Raw genomic sequence first — 19,722 nt, forward strand, 5'->3', positions numbered from 1 at the left:
ACTCAGAGTTTGGTTTTCATCAGGAAAGCACCACAAATGGTTTTAAGTGTGTTTGTGTTGACAGAAGAGGGGAGAAGGTATCACTCAGATGTCTGAGGAATGGGGTGTGGTTGTACAAGAGAAAGGTAGCAGGTGAGTGTCACCTGTATGCACACAGGACACTGCATTAATTCCTTTCCAGCCCTATTTGACCAGGCCCTGGAAACCAGATGGTCGGGGAGGGGGAGGTCAGGTTCAGCCCCACTCCTTCCTCCCCTCCAAGCCTGATCTAGTTTTCCTCTTTCTCTTTCCTGTCCTTGAGGAAAATCCAACAGGCTGGTGCCGGGGCCAGTTCTCAAGGGATGGGAACAGAAGCAGACATAGGTTTTTCTGCAGAAGAACACGGAAAGATACGCACAGGTCCACCGTGGGGAAAGGGCATAGACATTATAGAAATGGAGGTCAGACGGACTGTTTTAAGGCACTGACAGACGTGGGCAGAGTCATGGGGCATGGAAGTGTAGAGAAGCAGATGGGCACAGGACCAGGAAAGGCCAGGGCAGAAATTCACTCACCTGGGAGGAGGGGGGAGGGGACGGGGTGCCCTCCTAAGGAATGCTGATTCAGCAGGTCTGGAGGAATCTGCATTTTTAAGAGGGCCTCTCCTCACCCCGACATAGGTGAGTTTGGGCTGGGTGGCCGGGACGACCTTCCTTCTGAGAATGTCTAAACGCTGGCTGGCGTCTCGGCCTTGTATCCTCACTCGTCTCCGCCCGCCGTCTTTAGCTTGAGCCTGAAAACTGGTTTCAGCCTGGTCTGAGCTGTGGATAACCATGTCCCAGGCTCCCGGCCCCGGGGGCGGCGCGGCTGTCGGGCGGGCGGGCGGCACGGCAGCGCGCGGCCGCCAGGGGTCGCCAGAGGCCTCGGCTCGTGCGCTCGGGCTCCTCCGCCCGCGGTCGCCGCGCCCGAGCGAGCCGGAGAGCGAGGGGAGCCAGAGCGCTGCGGGCTCACAAAGCGGCCGGACGCGCGGCGGCGGGTGGCAGGAGCGTAGGAGAGCGAGCCGGCAGATCAGCCTCCTCCGCGACCGCGCCACGCGAGCTCGAGCAACTCGGACGCGGGCACCCGGGCCGGCCCCCACGGTACGTGCCCCGCGGAACCCCGCGCCCCAACTTGGGGTAGTTGGGACCTCCCCGCGACCACCGGGAGGTTGGCAGGGTCGGGGCCTGGGGGTATCTCCGCGCGCCCCTCGTGCCGAGGCGGCAGGGCGGGCGAGGGGGACCCCCACCCCCGCCGCGAGTACATCCTCCCCGCACCCCGCGCCCGGTTCAGCCGGAGCCTGGGCTGCTGCTCCGAGCCCGGTTCTCCCCGCTCCCTACCCCGGAGCTCCGGGCACCGTCTGTGGGAGTGCGGCTTGCGGATCCCGGGCTCCTGGTTTTTAGGGAGGGGTGCTGAAAACCCTGATCTGAGAGTAGCGGTCTGTGGGGCACCCGGAGAATAGGCGACAGGGGTCCTCTGTAGTTTGGTAGCAGCCCCTAATTTGTGACGCAGCCTCTTCATATGAAACTAAGCCCCCCATTCGTGAGAGGGGACCCCGGGTCTCCAGATCCGCGACAGGCGCCCCGGGTGTGCGGGGCATGACCGTTTCCCCCGCGGTGAGAGCCCCAGTCCCTACAGCCCGGGCGGGTCGCCGAGGCGCCGAGAGCCGGGTGCAGCGCGAGGGGCTCGCCTGGCCCTGCTCTCCCGCCTCACGCCCCGGCGTGCCCCCTGCCCGCAGATGCCAGCGATCGCCGTGCTGGCGGCGGCGGCCGCGGCGTGGTGCTTCCTCCAGGTGGAGAGCCGGCACCTGGACGCGCTGGCGGGCGGCGCGGGCCCCAACAACGGCAATTTCCTAGACAATGACCAGTGGCTGAGCACCGTCTCCCAGTACGACCGGGACAAGTACTGGAACCGCTTTCGAGACGTGAGTACCGCAGCTGCTGCCGGGCCCAGCGGGGGCCGGGGAGCTTCTCAGAGACCGGGGGCCTCTGGGGCGGGGTGGAGCGGGCATTGGTGCAGACCTGCTCACCGCAGTTCCTTGGTCGGGGTTCCGAGGCTGCCTCTTTCGGGAGACGAACTTTAAAGACAACTTCGAAGGCTTGATGCTCTTTGCCTGCGACCTGTGGTCCAGGTGTGTGTTATCATAGGACTCGGGGAAGAGACTAACAGAATTTGAACGGAAAGAGGCTTCCTCAGGCTCTCAGTGCCTCTCATGTTCATGGTTGACTTTACTGAGGGGCCTAGAGAACCTTCCTGGGGCAGCAGTGATTTAGACAGTCTCTAGGCTATGCCAGAAGATTCCATGCTACAGATGTTAGGCTTGGGGCTGAGCTCAGCTGATGTGTTAGAGACAGGTGTTCTAGGAGCTTTGGAGGGTCGTGGCCATGGGCCTCATCCAATGTTGACAGTACTAGTGTGGGGGAGGTGTGGTGGTTTTGACCCTCGGTGTCTTAGGGGAAAGGGAGTAGATCGACTGCTCATGGGGTTGGTCTCCTGCCCTCTGGGGGAACCCCGGCAGGCACATCTGCTGCCTGTTTCTGTCCCCAAGGCTGGCTGCTGCTCCACAGGTATGTCCCAGAGGATGCAGGACAAGAAACACCTGGCAGTGTTTCCAGCCGATGGCAACCTCCTTGCCCCTGCCCCAGGTGCTATGGGGCTGCTGACAGCTCTTCTAGAGGCTCTCCCAGGTAGCTGGGGCCACGCGCTTGGAGGGGACTGAGAGAGAACTTGTATGACACTTAATATGAGGGTTTCCTGCCCTTCAGACAGATCTGCCCCCAAGAGTCCCTGTTCTTGTCACCAGCCTCTTTTAGGTGAGAGATGTGCGGGGATCTCCCTCCCTTTCCTGGATTTGTCTAGCCCTATTTCTGGTAGCCTCACACCTTTGCAGGGGAAAAGTCTGAGGAAGTCCAGTGAATCCAGATATTTGCTTGCACTTGTAAAGAGCATCTCTCCAGGTCCCATCCCTGAGGAGCAGGTATGCCCACAGATTCCAGTGAGGGCTTCTCCCTCCTCTCTCTGTTCCTCTTCCTCCTCTCTTTAGTTGACTATGGGCTGCTTCTCTTTGAAACATGCTTCCAAACACTTTCAATGAACTTTCACAATAATTTTGAGCTTGGCTTAGGCAGCAGACTTCCTCTTTGCTTTCCCCAACCACGAGATGCCTGACACACCTCCCACTGTTCCTGACCTGCTCCGTTAACCATCTTGCATCCCCTTTCTGTTCCTTTCGGAAGAGTCCTGTGATGACTCTATTTGCCTTAGGCTGAAAAAGATGCTGAACTGCCCCAAAGGCGCCCCCCCAAAGAAGGCTTCATTCATGGACTCAATAGGGTAGAAATAATTTTACATTTTAAAATGTATTTTATCATTCCATTTTGGATAGAGTGGCGGGACAAGGCAGTTGCTTACTTCAGCTAGAGGCGGAAGAATTGGGCCGGATGTAGAGGAGAAGGCACACCTTTGTCAATGCCTTGGTTAGATTGGCACCTGGGTCAGATTGAAAACACCTGTGCTTGTTGGCCTTCAGGGTGTGGAAAGGTTTACTGTGCTTTTGTGTCTGCTCAAAAGTTTCTACTCTTGGTGCATCATAAGCACGACATTATTCTTATTTCCCATTAAGCTTTAAATTTTTATAAGTTGAGCTTTCTCTATTTCTCATCTTGCTTGCAAATGGTGACATTTTTTTAATCCTTGGGTCAGTGTTGTCCCGAACCTGATGGATCATGAAGCTCACCTGGGGTGTTTGTTAAATTCTAGCACACGGACTCCTCCCCTGGAAAGCCTGAATCCATACTTCCAGAATGACTGCTGGAAAACTCTCTTTTAAACGAACATTCTAGGCAATTCTTACGATATTTAGGAAAGACTGCCTTAACTGTTGTAGAAATGTCTGAAGCTTAATAAGAGAAATGCTTCTGTGTTCAAAGCATTCTTGAAATCTTTTTTGTTTCTGGAGAATTTTTTTTTGTTTCTGGAGAATTTTAGATGTTAAGATTTTTATGAGTGTATATTCTTTTAAAATGATCATTTTATCCAGCATACCATTTAAAAACATCTCAAAATGTTGAGAAAGTCCCAGACAGGTTTTATCATCAACCATTTTATATGCTTCATGGGGTCTTGTGATACCAGCTGTGGCTAGTAACCTCTTCAAAGTTGTGAAACTCAAACTAGACACTCCTTGGCTCTACCTTAAAGCATCTTCATTGGGTCATTTACTCGGAGTAACCACAAAGCCTCTGTTCTCTGGGACCAGGCCACAAAGGTTGGTTGCTCTACAGACTGGATGTTCAGTAGACAGTGGACGAAGACCCAGCTAATGGGGCAGTTGCCCAGCCAGCCTGATTGTTTGCGCTAAGCCAGTTCTTACTTAAGGCTGACAGAGCTTGCTTCTCTGCTAGTGTTTTAGTTGTTTTGTTGAGGCCTCTGATAACTTACAGAGAGTGTGTCCTGAGATTACTGTTATGATGCTTGTCAATATTTGAAAGTCATTGTGAAAAAAAGCTTGTTGCCTCTGGGGAGAGAGATTTGTTTTAAATTTGTTAAATTTTTCTCTTTTAAAGGTTTATTTGTTTTTCTGAGAGAGAGAGAGAGAGAAGGAAAGAGAGAGAGGAAAGGCAGAGGGAGAGAGAGAATCCCAAGCAGACTCCCACTGAGCACCGAGCCCGATGCAAGGCTTGATCTCACGACCTCAAGATTATTACCTGAGTTGAAACCAACAGTTGGCTGCTCAACCAAATGAACCACCCAGGCACTTGGGGAAGAAAGATCGGGAAGTGATTTTTGGTCTTGTGAAACTGAAAATGAGGTCCTAAAGTCTCCTTTTAGAATGTTGATCATATGCTTTGGTGATGGTTATTGGGCTTACTTGGAAATGGAAATGATGGGTCGGCTGTGTGCTCCCTGCTCTCCTGCATTGAGTGTCCTGTGGCATTGCCAGCGATGACCTGAGAGCCACTACTTAGCACTTTGAGGTGATCCTGTTGCTCTAGGTATACACTTAATCACTGTCTCCTTGACAGAACCAAAACTTTCAGAACTACTCCATGGCTTGTTGCTGGAATGAGGGATCCAGGAGAAACAGAACAATGATGAGATGTTGGGAGATGTTTGCTCCTAAATGTAATTGGTGGTCTGTTTGGTCATCATTCTTTTATCAAGATGAGCTGTTGCGATGTTTTGGTCAGATAGAGACTGGGATTTTTGCACAAATACAGTATTGCACAGGAGAAGATGAAGAAGGCAGGTGTTTGTATTAAGTTGTACAATAATTTCCAGTTTTCTACGGTTATACATTTAACTTCTCTGTGGTTTGAGATAGAGGGGTCAAGAGGCTATAGTCATTCTCTAGATTTTTCCTCAGTGTGATTTTGCTTTTCATAGTCATTCCTCTAAGGAAATTTTCCTCTGTTCATTTTTACATTCATTCCCACACCTATCTGATTGTCTAGTATGTGCTAGGTAGCGTGGGCTGTAAGCATGCACAAGATAAATAATGTGATTTCTTTTCTCAGTAACCTCTTGCCTACTGGAGGAAATACTTTAAGGTTTTCATGCATTTCTATCTTACTTTTTTTTTTTTTGAGAAGTTTTTTCTTATAACAGTCATACATTCTGGTTGAAATTAAAAAATGAAAATATTGCAGAAGTAGGTAATACCTGATGTTAACCAACCACATTGTTTAAGGCCCTTTACATATATTATCTCATTTAAAATTCATAGCCATCCTAGGGGAGGAGTACTATTATCGACAATTATCGACTTCAACTGGGAGGTTGAGGCTGTTGCCCCAAGTTACAGAGCTGGGCTGTGGAAGAGCCTGGACTGGACCTAGGCAGTCTGATTCCAGATTCTTGCTGTGTTTTGCAGTCAGTCAAGAGTGGAGTGGATTTAGGGTGTGAGGCTTCTTTGTTATCATGTTATAAGTCTTTCATACTTCGTGTCTGAGGGCCATCAGTGAAGAACCTTAGTTTGAGGCAAACCGGAACAGAAGCCAGGTAGATACGGCTTACTGTAGGGGTCACATCAGGGCTTATCTTCTGCTAATAATGAGCTTCTGATGTGATTAAAATAATATTGTTGCTTACACCAAACATGACATTTTCTTTCTTATGCACACATGAAACTAGACTTGACATTTAACTCCAGGATAATTACCTTGAGCAGGCCTGAAGAATCAGAAATGTTGTCTTGGCTGGCATTTATCTTAGTCTGGAGTGACCTGAGTTTGTAATTCTAATGAGACCATAAGGACCAGCCTGCATTCTTTCTCCTCTTGGTGTATACTCTGGGGGATTTGGTGGTCTTTGTAGCAGAACTGGGGAGTCCGTGAGTGTCTGATCTGCTCCTTTGATCTTAACATCTCAGCTGTCATGAGTTTCAAGGGCAAATGGGGCTTATTGATAGCATAGTGGCTGGCTCTGTCAGTAGAGTTGGTGACAAGAGAGGGGGTATGGCTTAGTGGATCAGTCATTAATCTGTCACCACAGAAACTCGGCTTGTAACAGAGAGTAGCAGAAAATCATTTTGATTAAACAGGTTCAAGGAGACTTAAATGAGTTTGTGATCCTGATTCTCTTTAATGAACCTGCTGTCTTAAATCCCCTGTACTAAATGACCACTGGTAGAAATAATTATTTCAAAGGAATTATTGTAAAGAGACCGTTTGGGAGTCTGCAGGCCTGAGACCATTCTCGTGTTTTCTGTCTTTACCTTCAGTTTGCCCTTGCCAGAGAAAACCTAGTTCTTGCCTGGCGAGGGTGGGAGAGCTTCTTGCCTCAGTCGACCTTCCTGGGCTGAGTTCCCTGCCTCTCCCGGTCCTCCCCCAGTGCTGCCCTGTACTGCTTCTGCTGAACTGGATTGCTGAGAAGATACTCCTTTCCTGTAGACTGATGAAATTATTTCCCAAAGCAAGAAGTGTCCCAAATGGATCATGGGGCATGCTATTCCCCTAGAGGAGTAGGACGTAATTATGAGCTCAACTCTTTTATCTTGCTTGGAGAGAGACAGTAATGTTAGTAATAAAATATTTTATAATTGATCATATCTTATTTACCTAATATAGTGTGTTTCAGACCAAATGCACTCAGTATCTCAACTTGAACACTTTGAGGATGACTCTTTTTACTTTTTTTCTGGTGAGGTGACTATAGATGTTCCTCAGGAAATTCCTCAGACCCAGGCACACCGTGGATGGATCTCCTCTCCCCAGATGAGATAACTACAAACAAAATAAATTTCCCTAAGGGATTAAACAGTTTGCCCAAGGTAACAAGTATCTTCTTACCCTATTTCATCTAATATAAGATGCCATTACTTTTAAAATGCACCGTTTTTGTGTACTTCTAAGAAAGAAGACAGTGCCCAGAATGAAGAATTTAATAGACCCTTGGGTAAACCTGGGTCCTCAGAGGACTGCCCACTCACTGTAAAGGTAAACAAGAAATGAACTCGCCATGCAGAAAAAGGAGCATAGGGAGGTGACTTGCCTGTCTCCACCTTGGCCCTCGTGGAGGGAAAAAATAACGCCCCGGTCATTTGAGCAGGCTGTCTCAAGGCTTCCTATCATGTGGCCTCCCAAACCTTGGTTAATTAAACCCAAGGTAGTCAGATTACTTGTCCTTTCTGAATCCTTGGCTTCCATTTGTTAAGTGGGGATAGTAACCCTCTTATTGGTGAGAACTCTAGATTTCAAGTAACTGAAATCCAGTTCAGGCTGGCTTCAAGGGAGAAGAAAACCTCCTTTGTAACTGAAGATCCTACTGATAAGCTATGCCTTTAGGTAAGGTTGGATCCAGACACTCAGCTTACCCTTAGGACTTGGGTGTCTGTGCTCATTGTTCTCCTCTCCCACACGCCCCAGTCTTTGGGCTCTCTTTCCCCTATGTTGGTTTTATTCTCAGGCTCATTAATTCTATGTGGTAGCTCATGGCAAGTACAAATTTATATCATCATAAAGTTTTTATATCTCAGCAGTGCCAACAAAATTCCCAGAATTGAGACTTGTCAGATTTAGCCGTTTTATATACCCATCCCCAGTCAACAGTTCTGGACAGTTGGGTAGAATATGCTAATTGTCCAGGCCTGGAATGTGGGGCTAAAGTGGTGGTAGGGGCTTCATTGAATCCCATGGGGCAAAGGAGGGTGGAGTGGTAGCTCCTTAAGGGGACAGGGTTATCCAGTATGTTAACCAGCCTCACAGGGCTGCTATGGAGAATCAACTGGCTAATGCCTGGGAAGCTCTTAGCAAAGTGTATGGTTAATAAAGGCTGAAAAAGGTGGAGGCTATTTTTTTTTTTATGTTAACAATAGCTCCTATAACACTTAATGTATTATTCCTCAATTTTAGTTGTATATATTTATATTTTAGCTTTTTAAAATCACTGGATGCCTCCAGAGGTCAGAGCCCGAGTCTTATTGTGCTTGGCACAATAAGTGTAGTAGGTGGTCAGTAAGCATTCTGTTGTAGGTGGTCAGTAAGCATTGTGTTGACTTGCGTTTTTTCCTAAGCACACCTCTTGCTGTATCCCTGGGAAAGAAAGCTTACAGGAGAATTGCAGACGTGTGCTTTTAGTTTTGGTAGTTTTGGGTAGGTAGGCATGATTCTACATCATACACAGATACTGCAAAACATTTTGGGGGGTTTCTAATCTCTATCTTTAAGCTTGGACCTTACAACTTTATAACCCTTTTCAGGATACCCTGTGGTATAGAATTTGGTATTCCCAGACCTTTACCGTTAAGCTCAGCACAGAAAGCTGCTCAGTGAATGAATGAATGAATGAGTGAATGAGTGAATGAGTGATTCGGGATCAGGACTTTCACATCTCCAGGATGGGGACAATTTGTTTTTTTTAGAGGGCTGGCCCCAGTAAGTCATGCTAGCTTTGGACATGTGTCTCATTCTTTTAGTAGCTGGTAGTGATTATGGGTACCAACAGATGGGAGTGCTGTTGAGAGTCAAGGGGAACTGAAGAAGAAACACAACCCCTGCACGAGTGGGACACAGCTCTTTGAAACTGAGTCCTGTTGTAGGGAAGAGCCCCCTCTTTGACCTGAGTTCACCTTGCGGTCTTGCCAAGTATAAGCTTGGGTCTTTGGCCAGAGCGTCACTTTCCTCATCTATATAAAATCGAGGGATCATATCTCCTTGTTGGGTTTGGGGGAGGCTGAGATGGTGACACAAAGAGCAAAATAAGACACTCATGATCTTTGGGTGGCTGGTATACTGGCCCTTCTGATTTGCTTTCTGAGGGTCACTTGTCTTCTGCCCTGTGAGGGAAATGTTGGCACCCAGCTCCAGGTGTTGTTTACTGTCTCATGTCTTCAAGAAATGTTGGGGAGATTTTCCCCATTATCATTTAGCCTGTCTGCATTCCTTGCTAGTCTGGAAGGCTGTGAGAGGTTCCATATGATCTGTTCTCTGCTAATTTCCAGTTGCAGCTTCTGGCACAGGAGACTTTGCCATGTATTTCCCATCATCACTGGACCTCCTGAAACTGGCAACTCATCATGATGGGTATGAGAGGGTTTTTTGCCCAGCTGTGCCTGAAATCTGAGTTATGTGAAGGGCTCCCCAGGGAGCCCTGTTTTGCCAGCTCAGCCCTAATCAGAATCACTTTGAATGTTAAGCTCTGATCCTGTGGCCTCCAGCCCATCTCAAAAGGTATAAAACTCATCTTGTCCTACAGACAGATAGATCCAGGCTGGCTTTAGGGTGGGTGGGGTTCTGCATTACTGTCCTTGAGGAAGTTCCTCCAGGGTTTGGCAAATGTTGCTTGTTGGAGTTCGGGAGTCCCCAAGCTCCTGGTTTGGCCTCAAAACCAACAGGAATATACTGGTATGGTTGGCCAGGCCTTTCTTCCTTCTCTACTCAGGCCTCTCTCTCTGATCTCAATTAGACAGAGATCACGACAGGCTCTTAGAAGAGCTATAATTCACTAAAGGCAGAGCAGGTTGGCTGCGGTTTAGGAAAACCCAAGCAGTCAAAAATCACTACTGTGGGCCATGATGGTTTGTTGGTGCAAAATTGTTCTCCAAATGCCAGCTCTGTACTAGGCCTTTGCTGGGTGCTTAGTGAAGAAGACAGAGGGGGTTTGTGCCCTCCAGGGGTTTACTATCTAGCAAACAGATAAACAGTTAAAAGATAATCACGTAGGTATAGGGACACCTGGGTAGCTCAGTAGGTTAAAGCCTCTGCTTTCGTCTCAGGTCATGATCCCGGCATCCTGGGATGGAGCCCTGAATCGGGCTCTCTGCTTGGCAGGGAGCCTGCTTCCCTTCCTCTCTTTCTGCCTGCCTCTCTGCCTGCTTGTGATCTCTGTCTGTCAAATAGGTAAATAAAATAAAAAAGATAATCACGTAGGTACAATAGACAGAAGTGCTACAAGGTAGAGGTATAGATGCTTGGAGACTAGGTGAAGGGGAGGGAAAGGCACTAATGAACACGTTTGGTCAGAGAAGCCCTCCCTGGGAAAACCACTGGAGCTAACAGGTGGCAGATGACAGGAACGAGCCAGGTGAGAAAAGGTGCTTGTGTTCCAGGCAGCAAGTGGGAAGAGCAAGTCCCAAGGTCTTGAAGTGGGAAGGACCCTGATGTGTCTCCATTAGATGTGTTTGCTCTGGGATTCTGTTAAGCAGCAAGCTCTCTCCTAGTTTATTTAAAAAACTCACTTTGCCCATTTTCACCTCAGCTCCTATTTTGGGGGCAGGGGCATGAGTCACCTGGGACAAATGAGGTATGCAGATGGACCAAGTACGCGGAAGGATGGCCTATTCTTTTCTTCCCCCTCTCTGCCAGCTTCAGCAGCCTTCTCTGGTGGGAAAGTATCCATCCCCCTGCTTTACCTCCCCCTTTCAGAAAGGCCTTCCTCCTCTAGCGTCTGCAACCCATGAACTTCTCCGTCCCTCTGTGGTCCAGTGTCCTGGGCTATAGAGCTCCTCCAGTTTCCACTGCTGTTTAAAAATAAAGGTGCCATGGAGTTTCTGGATGGAGTAAGGATTTATGAAGTATTTATTTCAGAAATGAGAATGCCCTCCCCCATTCCTTCCTCCTGCCATCACTGCTGAGAACCAACTGGGTACCAGGCCTGGAGACTAAAGATGAGAACCAAGATTACCACCCTCAAGAGTCACACTTTAGCAGGGGAGATGGAAAAACACACAGTTCCTTTAGCACCACGTCAAGGGCTGAATAGAGTCGGTGCGTTTCATAGCCCCTCTGGGTCCTCTCAGTGTCCCTCCAACAGAGATGAGGGTAACGGTTTCTTTTTGGGAAGGAGGAAAGAGGCATTGACAAACCAGTGATGTGCGTTATTGGAGATTCTTCTGGAAGGGTACTGCTAAAGTCCACAGGAACTTGATTGGGCTGCTTTTCTTATGATGCTATACAAATATGTCCCTCAGGAGACTCTCTTTCTTGATCCTTTAAACCAGCTTGTTTTTATATTTGGCGTACTAGGGAAGGGAAGGAAAGACATATTATACCACTATTTGTAAGAATTTGCAAACTCTTCCGGCGTGATCTGCAGCATGGCCCACCGTGGAGGGCACCGTCAGCATTCCCCAGTGTAATTATGTGCCGGGAGAGCAGGCATTTATGCAAAGCCCATCAGTGCCTGTGGTTGGAGCGAGGAAACAGAACTTAGTGCAGGCATTCCAGGCCATCTTTGCACAGATGAAACAGACAGAAAACAAACATGCAGCGAGTATGAGCCTCCACTCTTCTATTGTAGTTCTTTCTGTCCCACTGTTGACATGGCCTCACTCTCTGTTCTAAAAATCTCCAGGCCAAGGCAAAAAGAGAAAATGCCCAGAGTGAGGGGCTGGAGTGGTGGTTTTTATACTCATGGCTCTGTAATCTTGAAACATCACTAATGCTCTTCTTTCAACTGTAGCTCTCTGGGCACCTGAGTAGCTCAGCCGGTTAAGCGGCCACCTTCTGCTCAGGTCATGATCCCAGGGTCTTGGGATCAAGCCCTGCATTGGGCTCCCTGCTCAGTGGGGAGCTTTCTTCTCCCTCTACCGCTCCCTCTGCTTGTGCTCTCTCAAATGAATAAATAAACTCTTACAAAACACAACAAAACAAAACAAAAGCCCTGTAGATTTCAGCCTCTGTGTCCAGAGCCTAGTCTTCAGTAGGTCGAAGGTGACACCCAGGAAGCTGCATTTTAAATAAGCAGTCGGGATAATTCTGATGCAGGTAATTTTCAGACTGTATTTCCAGAAAAATCCTGGAGAATTATTATTCATCCTAAATAGCTGACATGATAAGATCCAATGAATAGTAACATTTTAAACAAAATGAGCATTTTGTGTAGTAGGAAATTATTATGGGTGCAGTGTTTTTCCCTTTGGCCAACAGAGCTACCTTTAATACCAATAGAAAGAAAGGTCTTGCTTTCCAGAGTGTGTGTCTGTGTGTTCTCAGCAGCAGGCATTGTTAGGAGGTGTTCCTGGAGAAGAATAACATTTGACTCTTGACTGGCTACTAGGGACACTTGTGTACATGAACATGGTGAAATTGATGTGGGCGCCTTTTACAAGAGAAACTCTTCTGGATGTCATCTCAGCAAATCTTCCTATCTCTGGAAGGGCCTGAACCCAGCCAACTCTGGGCTAACTTTGCATGTGTTTTATGCACAGATGACCTGAGGTAACTTGACTCTGACCCTGGCTTTAGTTTACAGAGAAATGGGTATCGAAGCTTAAGTGGTGTGTGCCGAGAGTATGTAATGAACAAGGAATTTTGAGGATCATCAAGGCATGGTGGTACTTCTTCTTCTTCTTTTTTTTTTTTTTTTTAAAGATTTTATTTATTTGACAGAGAGAGATCACAAGCAGGCAGAGAGAGAGGAGGAAGCAGGCTCCCCGCTGAGCAGAGAGCCCGATGCGGGCCTCGATCCCAGGACCCTGAGATCATGACCTGAGCCAAAGGCAGCGGCTTAACCCACTGAGCCACCCAGGCGCCCAGGTGGTACTTCTTGTTCTGAAGCCATTCCGTTGCCCACTGAACCAAATCTCAAACTTTGCTTTACCCCATGTTGCTGAATTTCCTACAATTACTGGTACCTAAAATTGATAAAACCATTGCCAGGAGGGAGAAAATAGTTAACAGATAATAACTGAACAGATTTGTGTGGCTGTTTGGGGTCTTTCCATAACCCCATTGTTAAGGGGTGGTTGGGTAGTTTCCATGTCTTTTTATGGTCCTTAATATGCTGATTCCTTTGTGGCTTCAGTGGGCATGACCGGCAGATTAGTGTCCAGAACTTTCATTAGGCTGAGGCATCACTTCCAACATCTGGACCAGCTGGTCTTAGCGTGACTCTGGATCTCATCTTCAACCTTTGACCAGCCTACTTGAATCAAGACCTGTGTGATTTTCAGTGAAGGAGAGCATAAAAGTGTTATCCATAGTAGAGATAAAATACTGCTGTTTTTACTAGTGTGAAATAAATTGTGTGATTTTTCTTTATATGACAAGGTTGATGGTTTAAAAATTTCTCCTATCTCAGAAAGAGCTTTGCATAGGTTTTTATTGTTTTGTTTCTTTCCATTGTCATCCTTGACCTAGATCTTGCCTTTCTAGTGACCAGATGCTGGTACTCAGATTCAGTAGTTCTCTTTATTCACACATTCCTACATTCCTAGCACAGATGCTTATTAGCCAGGCTGCTCTGTACCAGAAACCGTGCTGGCGATTTAGGATGTAGCAGGGAGCCAAACAAAGGTGATTCCTATCCTCTGAAATCTTTAGACTGCTTTGTCTGAGATCAAGTGAAGAATAAGGGGTGCTTGTCAACCTGTTGGGGGTTATTCCACAAAGGAAGAGCTATGATCCACAAAGGAACCAGAGCAGTCCTGGCCTGCTGGACATTCAGGGGCATTGTGACGGGAGCCATGATTCTGTGGGAAAGTCGCACCAGCCTTCATCTCTCAATCTATCTGGCGGTCAGGCCACTTGGGTTCACCTCAACTCTTACACTTATGGGGTGCCTCTGATGTTCTGCACAAGTTTAGGGACCCACCTGCTGCCAATAGAAGGGTGTTGGTCGGCTTGGTCAAGGTGAAACATGTAGATGAGAGAGGACTTGATGTGTATGAACGCTGAAGTTCGGTGTTGAGCCTTGTCTGTCCTCTAGGTCAAGGTCTGGATTGGTAAAGAGTATGTTTTACTGGAGTATAACATACATAGAGCAAAGGGTGCCAGTCATGAAGGTACTACCGCTGGATGTACTTTCATCAAGTGAACACACCTGTACAAACTTCAACCCGATCAAGAGACAGAATCTCCTCAGCATCTTAGAAGTCCGTTTTGTGTCCCTTGCTGTCGCTGCCTGTCCCTGTCCCAAGCAGGAACTGTCCTGACTTCTAACACTGCAGATTAGTTTTGTTTATAATGAAATTGTAAGGATGTCTTTCTAGTTCTGGCTTCTTTTGCTGAACATCAGATTTATGATAGATTGTTGTGTGTTGCTGTACTTTGTTCATTCTCATTGTTGTGTGAGTAGTCCACAATTTATTCCCCTGTTCTATTTTTTTGGTCTTTATTTAATTTTAATTCCAATATAGTTAACATACAGTGTTATATTAGTTTTAGGTGTACAATATAGTGATTCAACAATTCTTTGCATTTTACTCGGTACTTATTAAGGTAAGTGGACTCTTCATCCCCTTCACCTATTTCACCCATTCCCCCTCCCATCTCTCCTCTGGCAACCATCAGATTGTTCTCTATAATTGAGAGTCTGTTGCTTTGTCTGTTTTTTTCTCTGTTTCTTTAATTCCCTATATGGAGGAAAATTGTATTGTATTTGTCTTTCTCTGACTGACTTATTTCATTTAGCATTATGCCATTCCTATGTATTCTTGTTGCAAATGACAAGATACCTTTCTTTTTCATGGCTAATATTCAATCCAGTGTGTGTGTGTGTGTGTGTGTGTGTGTACACCACATATTCTTTATTCATTCATCTATTAATGGACACTTGGTTTGCTTCCATAATTTGGCTATTGTCAATAATCCTGCAGTGAACATAGATGTGCATATATCTTTTTGGAATTCATGTTTTTGTATTAATTGGGTAAATAGTAGTGGAATTACTGGATCATATGGTAATTCTATTTTTAATTTTTTAGTCTTTTTTTTTTTTTAGATTTTATTTATTCATGAGTGACAGAGAGAGGAGAGGGAGGCAGAGGCATAGGGAGAAGCACCAATGCAGGGCTTGATCCTAAGACCCCAAGATCACAACCTAAGCCGAACACAGAAGCTTAACTGATTGAACCACCTAGGCATCCAATTTTTAATTTTTTGAGGAACTTCTGTAATGTTTTTCACAGTGGCTTCATCAGTTTGAATTACCACCCATTGTGCATGAGGATTGCTTTTTTTCCATATCCTCACCAACACTTGTTTCTTGTGTTTCTGATTTTTGCCATTCTGGCAGTTATGAGGTGATATCTCATTATGGTTTTGATTTGCATTTCCCTGATGGTAAGTGATATTGACTATCTTTTCATGAGTCTGTTGACCATATATATATATATATATCTTCTTTGGAGTGGTGTCTGTGTCTTCTGCCCATTTTAAAAAATTGGATTATTTGTGTTTGTGTTGAGTTGTATAAATTCTTAATATATTTTAGATACTGTTTATCTGATATTTCATTTGCAAATATCTTCTCCTTTCATTTGATTGCCTTGTAGTTTTGTTGGTTTCTTTGCTGTGTAGAAGCTTTCTATTTTGATGACATCCCAATAGCTTATTTGCTTTTATTTCCCTTGCCTCAGGAGACATATCTAGAAAAATGTGCTATAACCAATGTCAGAGAAATTACTGTCTGTGCTCTTTTGAGAATTTTTATGGTTTCAAGTCTAATATCTGAGTTCTGAATCCATTTTGAGTTTATTTTGTGTGTGGTGTAAGAAAGTGGTTCAGTTTCATTCTTTTGCACGTTGCTGTGCAGTTTTCCCATCATCATTTGTTGAAGGGATGGTCTTTTCCCTATCGTATATTCTTGCCTCCTTTGTCGAAAATTAATTGGCCATATAATCATGGGCTTATTTTTGGGTTCTCTGTTTTGTTCTGTAGACCTATGTGTCTGTTTTTGTGCCAGTACCATACTGTTTTGATGGGTATAGCTTTGTAGTGTATCTTGAAATCTGGTATTATGATACCTCCAGCTTTGTTTTTCTTTTTCAAGATTGCTTTGGCTATTTTGGGTCTTTTTGTGGTTTTGTACAAATTTTGGGGTGGTTTTTTTCTAGTTATGTGAAAAACGGTGTTAGTATTTTGGTATAGATTGGGTTAAATCTGTAGATTGGTTTGGGTAGTGTAGATATTTTAAGACTTTTTGTTCTCCCAAATTGGGAGAAATAATAAAATAATAAAGACACTAAATATCTTTCTATTTGTGTGTGTCATGTTTAATGTCTTTTATCAGTGTCTTGCAGTTTTCAGAGTATAGGTCTTTAACCTTGTGGTTAAGTTTATTTCTAGATATTTTATTATTTTTTGGTACAATTTTAAATGACATTGTATTCTTAATCTTTCTGGTACTTCATTATTAGTATAGAGAAATGCATTGATTTTGTATCCTCTGACCTTAATGAGTTCGTTTATAAATTCTAGTTGCTTTTTGGTAGAGTCTTTAAGCATCCTGTCCTCTGCAAATTGTGAAAATTTTAGCCCTTCCTTACCAGTTTGGATGTGTTTTATTTATTTTTCTTATCTGATGGTTGTGGTCAGGACTTCCAATACTGTGTTGAATAAATGTAGTAAGAATGGACATCCCTCTCTTGTTCCTGACCGTAGGGGGAAAACTCTTCAGTTTTTCCCCAGTGACTCTGATGTTAGTTGTGGGTTTTTCATATATGGCCTTTATTATGTTTTGTTATGTTCCTTCTAGACTTACTTTGTTGAAGGTTTTTATCTTGAGTGGGTGTTTTACTTTGTCACATGCTTTTTCAGCATCTGTTGAAATGATCATATGGTTTTTTTTTATCCTTTCTCTTGTGATGTATCATGTTGATTGATTTGAGAATATTGAACCATCCTTGCAAACCAGGAATAAATCCCACATGATCATGGTGAATGATTTTTTAAAATGTATTGTTGAATTCAGTTTGATAATATTTTGCTGAGGATTTCTGCTTCCATCTTCGTCAGGGACATTGGCCTGTAGTTTTATCTGGTTTTGGTCTCAGGATAATGCTGGCATCCTAGAATGAATTCAGAAGATTTCCCTCCTCTTCTATTTTTTTTTTCAATAATTCAAGAAGAATGAGTCTTAAGTCTTCTTTAAATGTTGGATAGAATTTATCTGTAAAGCCGTCTCATCGTAGACTTTTATTTGTTGGGAGTTTTTTGATTACTGATTCTATCATTGCTGGTATTTTTTGTGTTTAAATTTTTTGTTTCTTTCTGCTTCAGTTTTGGGAGGTTTTAGGTTTCTGGGGGATTTATCCATTTCTTGTAGGTTTTCCAGTTTCTTGGCATATAATTTTTCACAATATTCTCTTCTAATCCTTTATTTCTGTGGTATGAGTTGTTATTTCTCCTGTTTCATTTTTCATCTTGTTTGAGACTTCTTTTTTTATGAGTCAGCAAAAGGTTTATCAGTTTTGTTGATCTTCTTATAGTAAGTACCAGTTCCTGGTTTCATGGATAAATTCTTTTTTTTTTAAATTTTTTGTTTCATTTACTTCTGCTGTCATCTTCATTATTTCCTTCCTTCTGCTGGCTTTGTGGTTTGTTTTTTTGTTTTTCTAGCTCCTTTAGGTGTAAATTTAAGTAGTTTATTTGAGATTTTTCTTGCTTCTTAAGGTAGGCCTTTATTGCTATAAACTTCCCTCTTAACAACAGCTTTTGCCACAGCCCAAGGATTTTGGATTGTTGTGTTTTCATTTTCTTTTGTCTCTGTGTATTTTTTGATTTCCTCTTTGATGTCTTGGTTGACCCCTTCATTGTTTAGTAGCATGGTATTTGTGCTCATTCCAGATTTTTTTTTTTTTTTTTTTTTTTTTTTTTTTTTTTTTGTGGCTGATTTCTAGTTTCAGAGTGTTGTGGTCACGAAAGGTGCATGATATGACTTCAGCCTTTTTTAATTTGTTGGGGGTTGTTTTGTGGCCTAATATGAGCATATGTCACATGCACTTGAAAAAAATGTGTATCCTCCTGTTTTAGGATGAAATGTTCAGAGTAATCTGTTAGATCCATCTGGTCCAGTGTGTCACTGAAAGCCACTGTTTGCTTAGTGATTTTCTGTTTAGATGATCTGTCCATTGATGCAAGTGGGCTATTAAAGTCCTCTACTGTTAATTGTATTACTACTGATTACATCCTTTGTTTGTTATTAGCTGCTTTATGTATTTTGGTGCTCTCATGTTGGGTGCATAAATATTTACAATTATTAGATCTTGTTGGATTGTTCCCTTTATATGGTGTCCTTCTTATAGTTTTTGTCTTAAGGTCTTTTATCCCCCAATATCAGTACTGCTACCCCAGCTTTCTTTGACCTTCCATTTGCATGATAAGTGCTTTACCTTCCCTTCATTTTCCAGCTGCGTGTCTTTAGGTCTGAAATGAGTCTCTTGTAGGCAGTCTTGCTTTTTCATCCATTCTATAACCTATTTCTTTTGATTAATATTGATAGGTATTATATTCAAAGTACTTACTGATAGGTATGTACTTACTGCCATTTTGTTTTCTTTATGGTTGTCTCTGTGGTTCTTCTCTGTTCCTTTCTTCTCCTGCTTTGTTGTCTCATGGTTTGCTGGCTTTCTTTAGTGATATACTTGGATTCCTTTATCTTTTTTTAAAACTTTAATTCCAATATAGATAACATACAGTGTTAAATTAGTCTTAGGTCTACAGTATAGTGATTCACTGATTCCATGTATTACTCAGTACTCATCAGGAAGAGTATACTCTTACTTCCCTTAACCTATTGCACTCGTTCCTTCACCCACCTCCCCACTGGTACCCATCAGTGCTCAGTAGGTAAAAGTGTATTTTTTGGTTTCTCTTTAACCCCTTTGTTCCTTTCTCTTAATTTTTTGCATAAGTGTTACTGGTTTTTGGTTTGTGGTTACCATTAGGTTTGGTGTAACATCTTATGTATATAGCAGCCTATTTTAAGTTGATGGTTGCTTAAGTTTAAACCTATTCTTTACTACTGTCCGCAACCCACATTTTAGCTATATGGTGTCATCCTTTACATTGTTTTATTAATGTTTTGTGAATCCCTTGACTCATTTCCATAGATACACTTGATTTCTACTTTTGTTACTCCTACTTAAGGTCTTTCTTTTCCATTCAAAGAGTCCTCTTAATATTTCTTATAAGGCTAGTGTAGTGATCATGAATTCCTTTAACTTTTGTTTATCTGAGAAACTCTTTATTTCTCCTTCTATTCTGAATAATAGCCTTGCTGGATAGAGTATTTTTTGCATCAGGCTGTTTTCTTACAGTATTTTGAATATATCCTGCCACTCCCTTCTGACCTGCAAAGTTTTTGCTGAAAAATCTGCTCATGGCCTTAAGGAGTTTCCCATGTAGGTAACTGTTTTCTTTTCTCTTGCTGCTTTTATTTTATTTTTTATTTTTTTTAAAAGATTTTATTTATTTATTTGGTAGAGAGAGAGAGATCACAAGTAGGCAGAGAGGCAGACAGAGAGAGAGGGGAAGCAGGCTCCCTGCT

General features: G+C 44.0%; 1 protein-coding gene across 1 annotated transcript in view; it reads left to right on the forward strand.

The window, feature by feature from the left end:
* The first annotated feature begins 987 nt into the window (after window positions 1-987).
* Window positions 988-19,722, forward strand: part of SPOCK1 (SPARC (osteonectin), cwcv and kazal like domains proteoglycan 1) — a 497,141-nt gene continuing 478,406 nt past the window's right edge. The window contains exons 1-2 of the mRNA XM_044227016.1: window positions 988-1,118; window positions 1,754-1,939. Of these exons, the coding sequence (XP_044082951.1) occupies window positions 1,754-1,939 (186 nt within the window). The 5' untranslated portion in view covers window positions 988-1,118. The remainder of the gene's footprint in view (window positions 1,119-1,753; window positions 1,940-19,722) is intronic.

This window comes from Neovison vison, chromosome 1 (genome assembly GCF_020171115.1).
Source record: "Neovison vison isolate M4711 chromosome 1, ASM_NN_V1, whole genome shotgun sequence".
Taxonomy (NCBI): Eukaryota; Metazoa; Chordata; class Mammalia; order Carnivora; family Mustelidae; genus Neogale; species Neogale vison.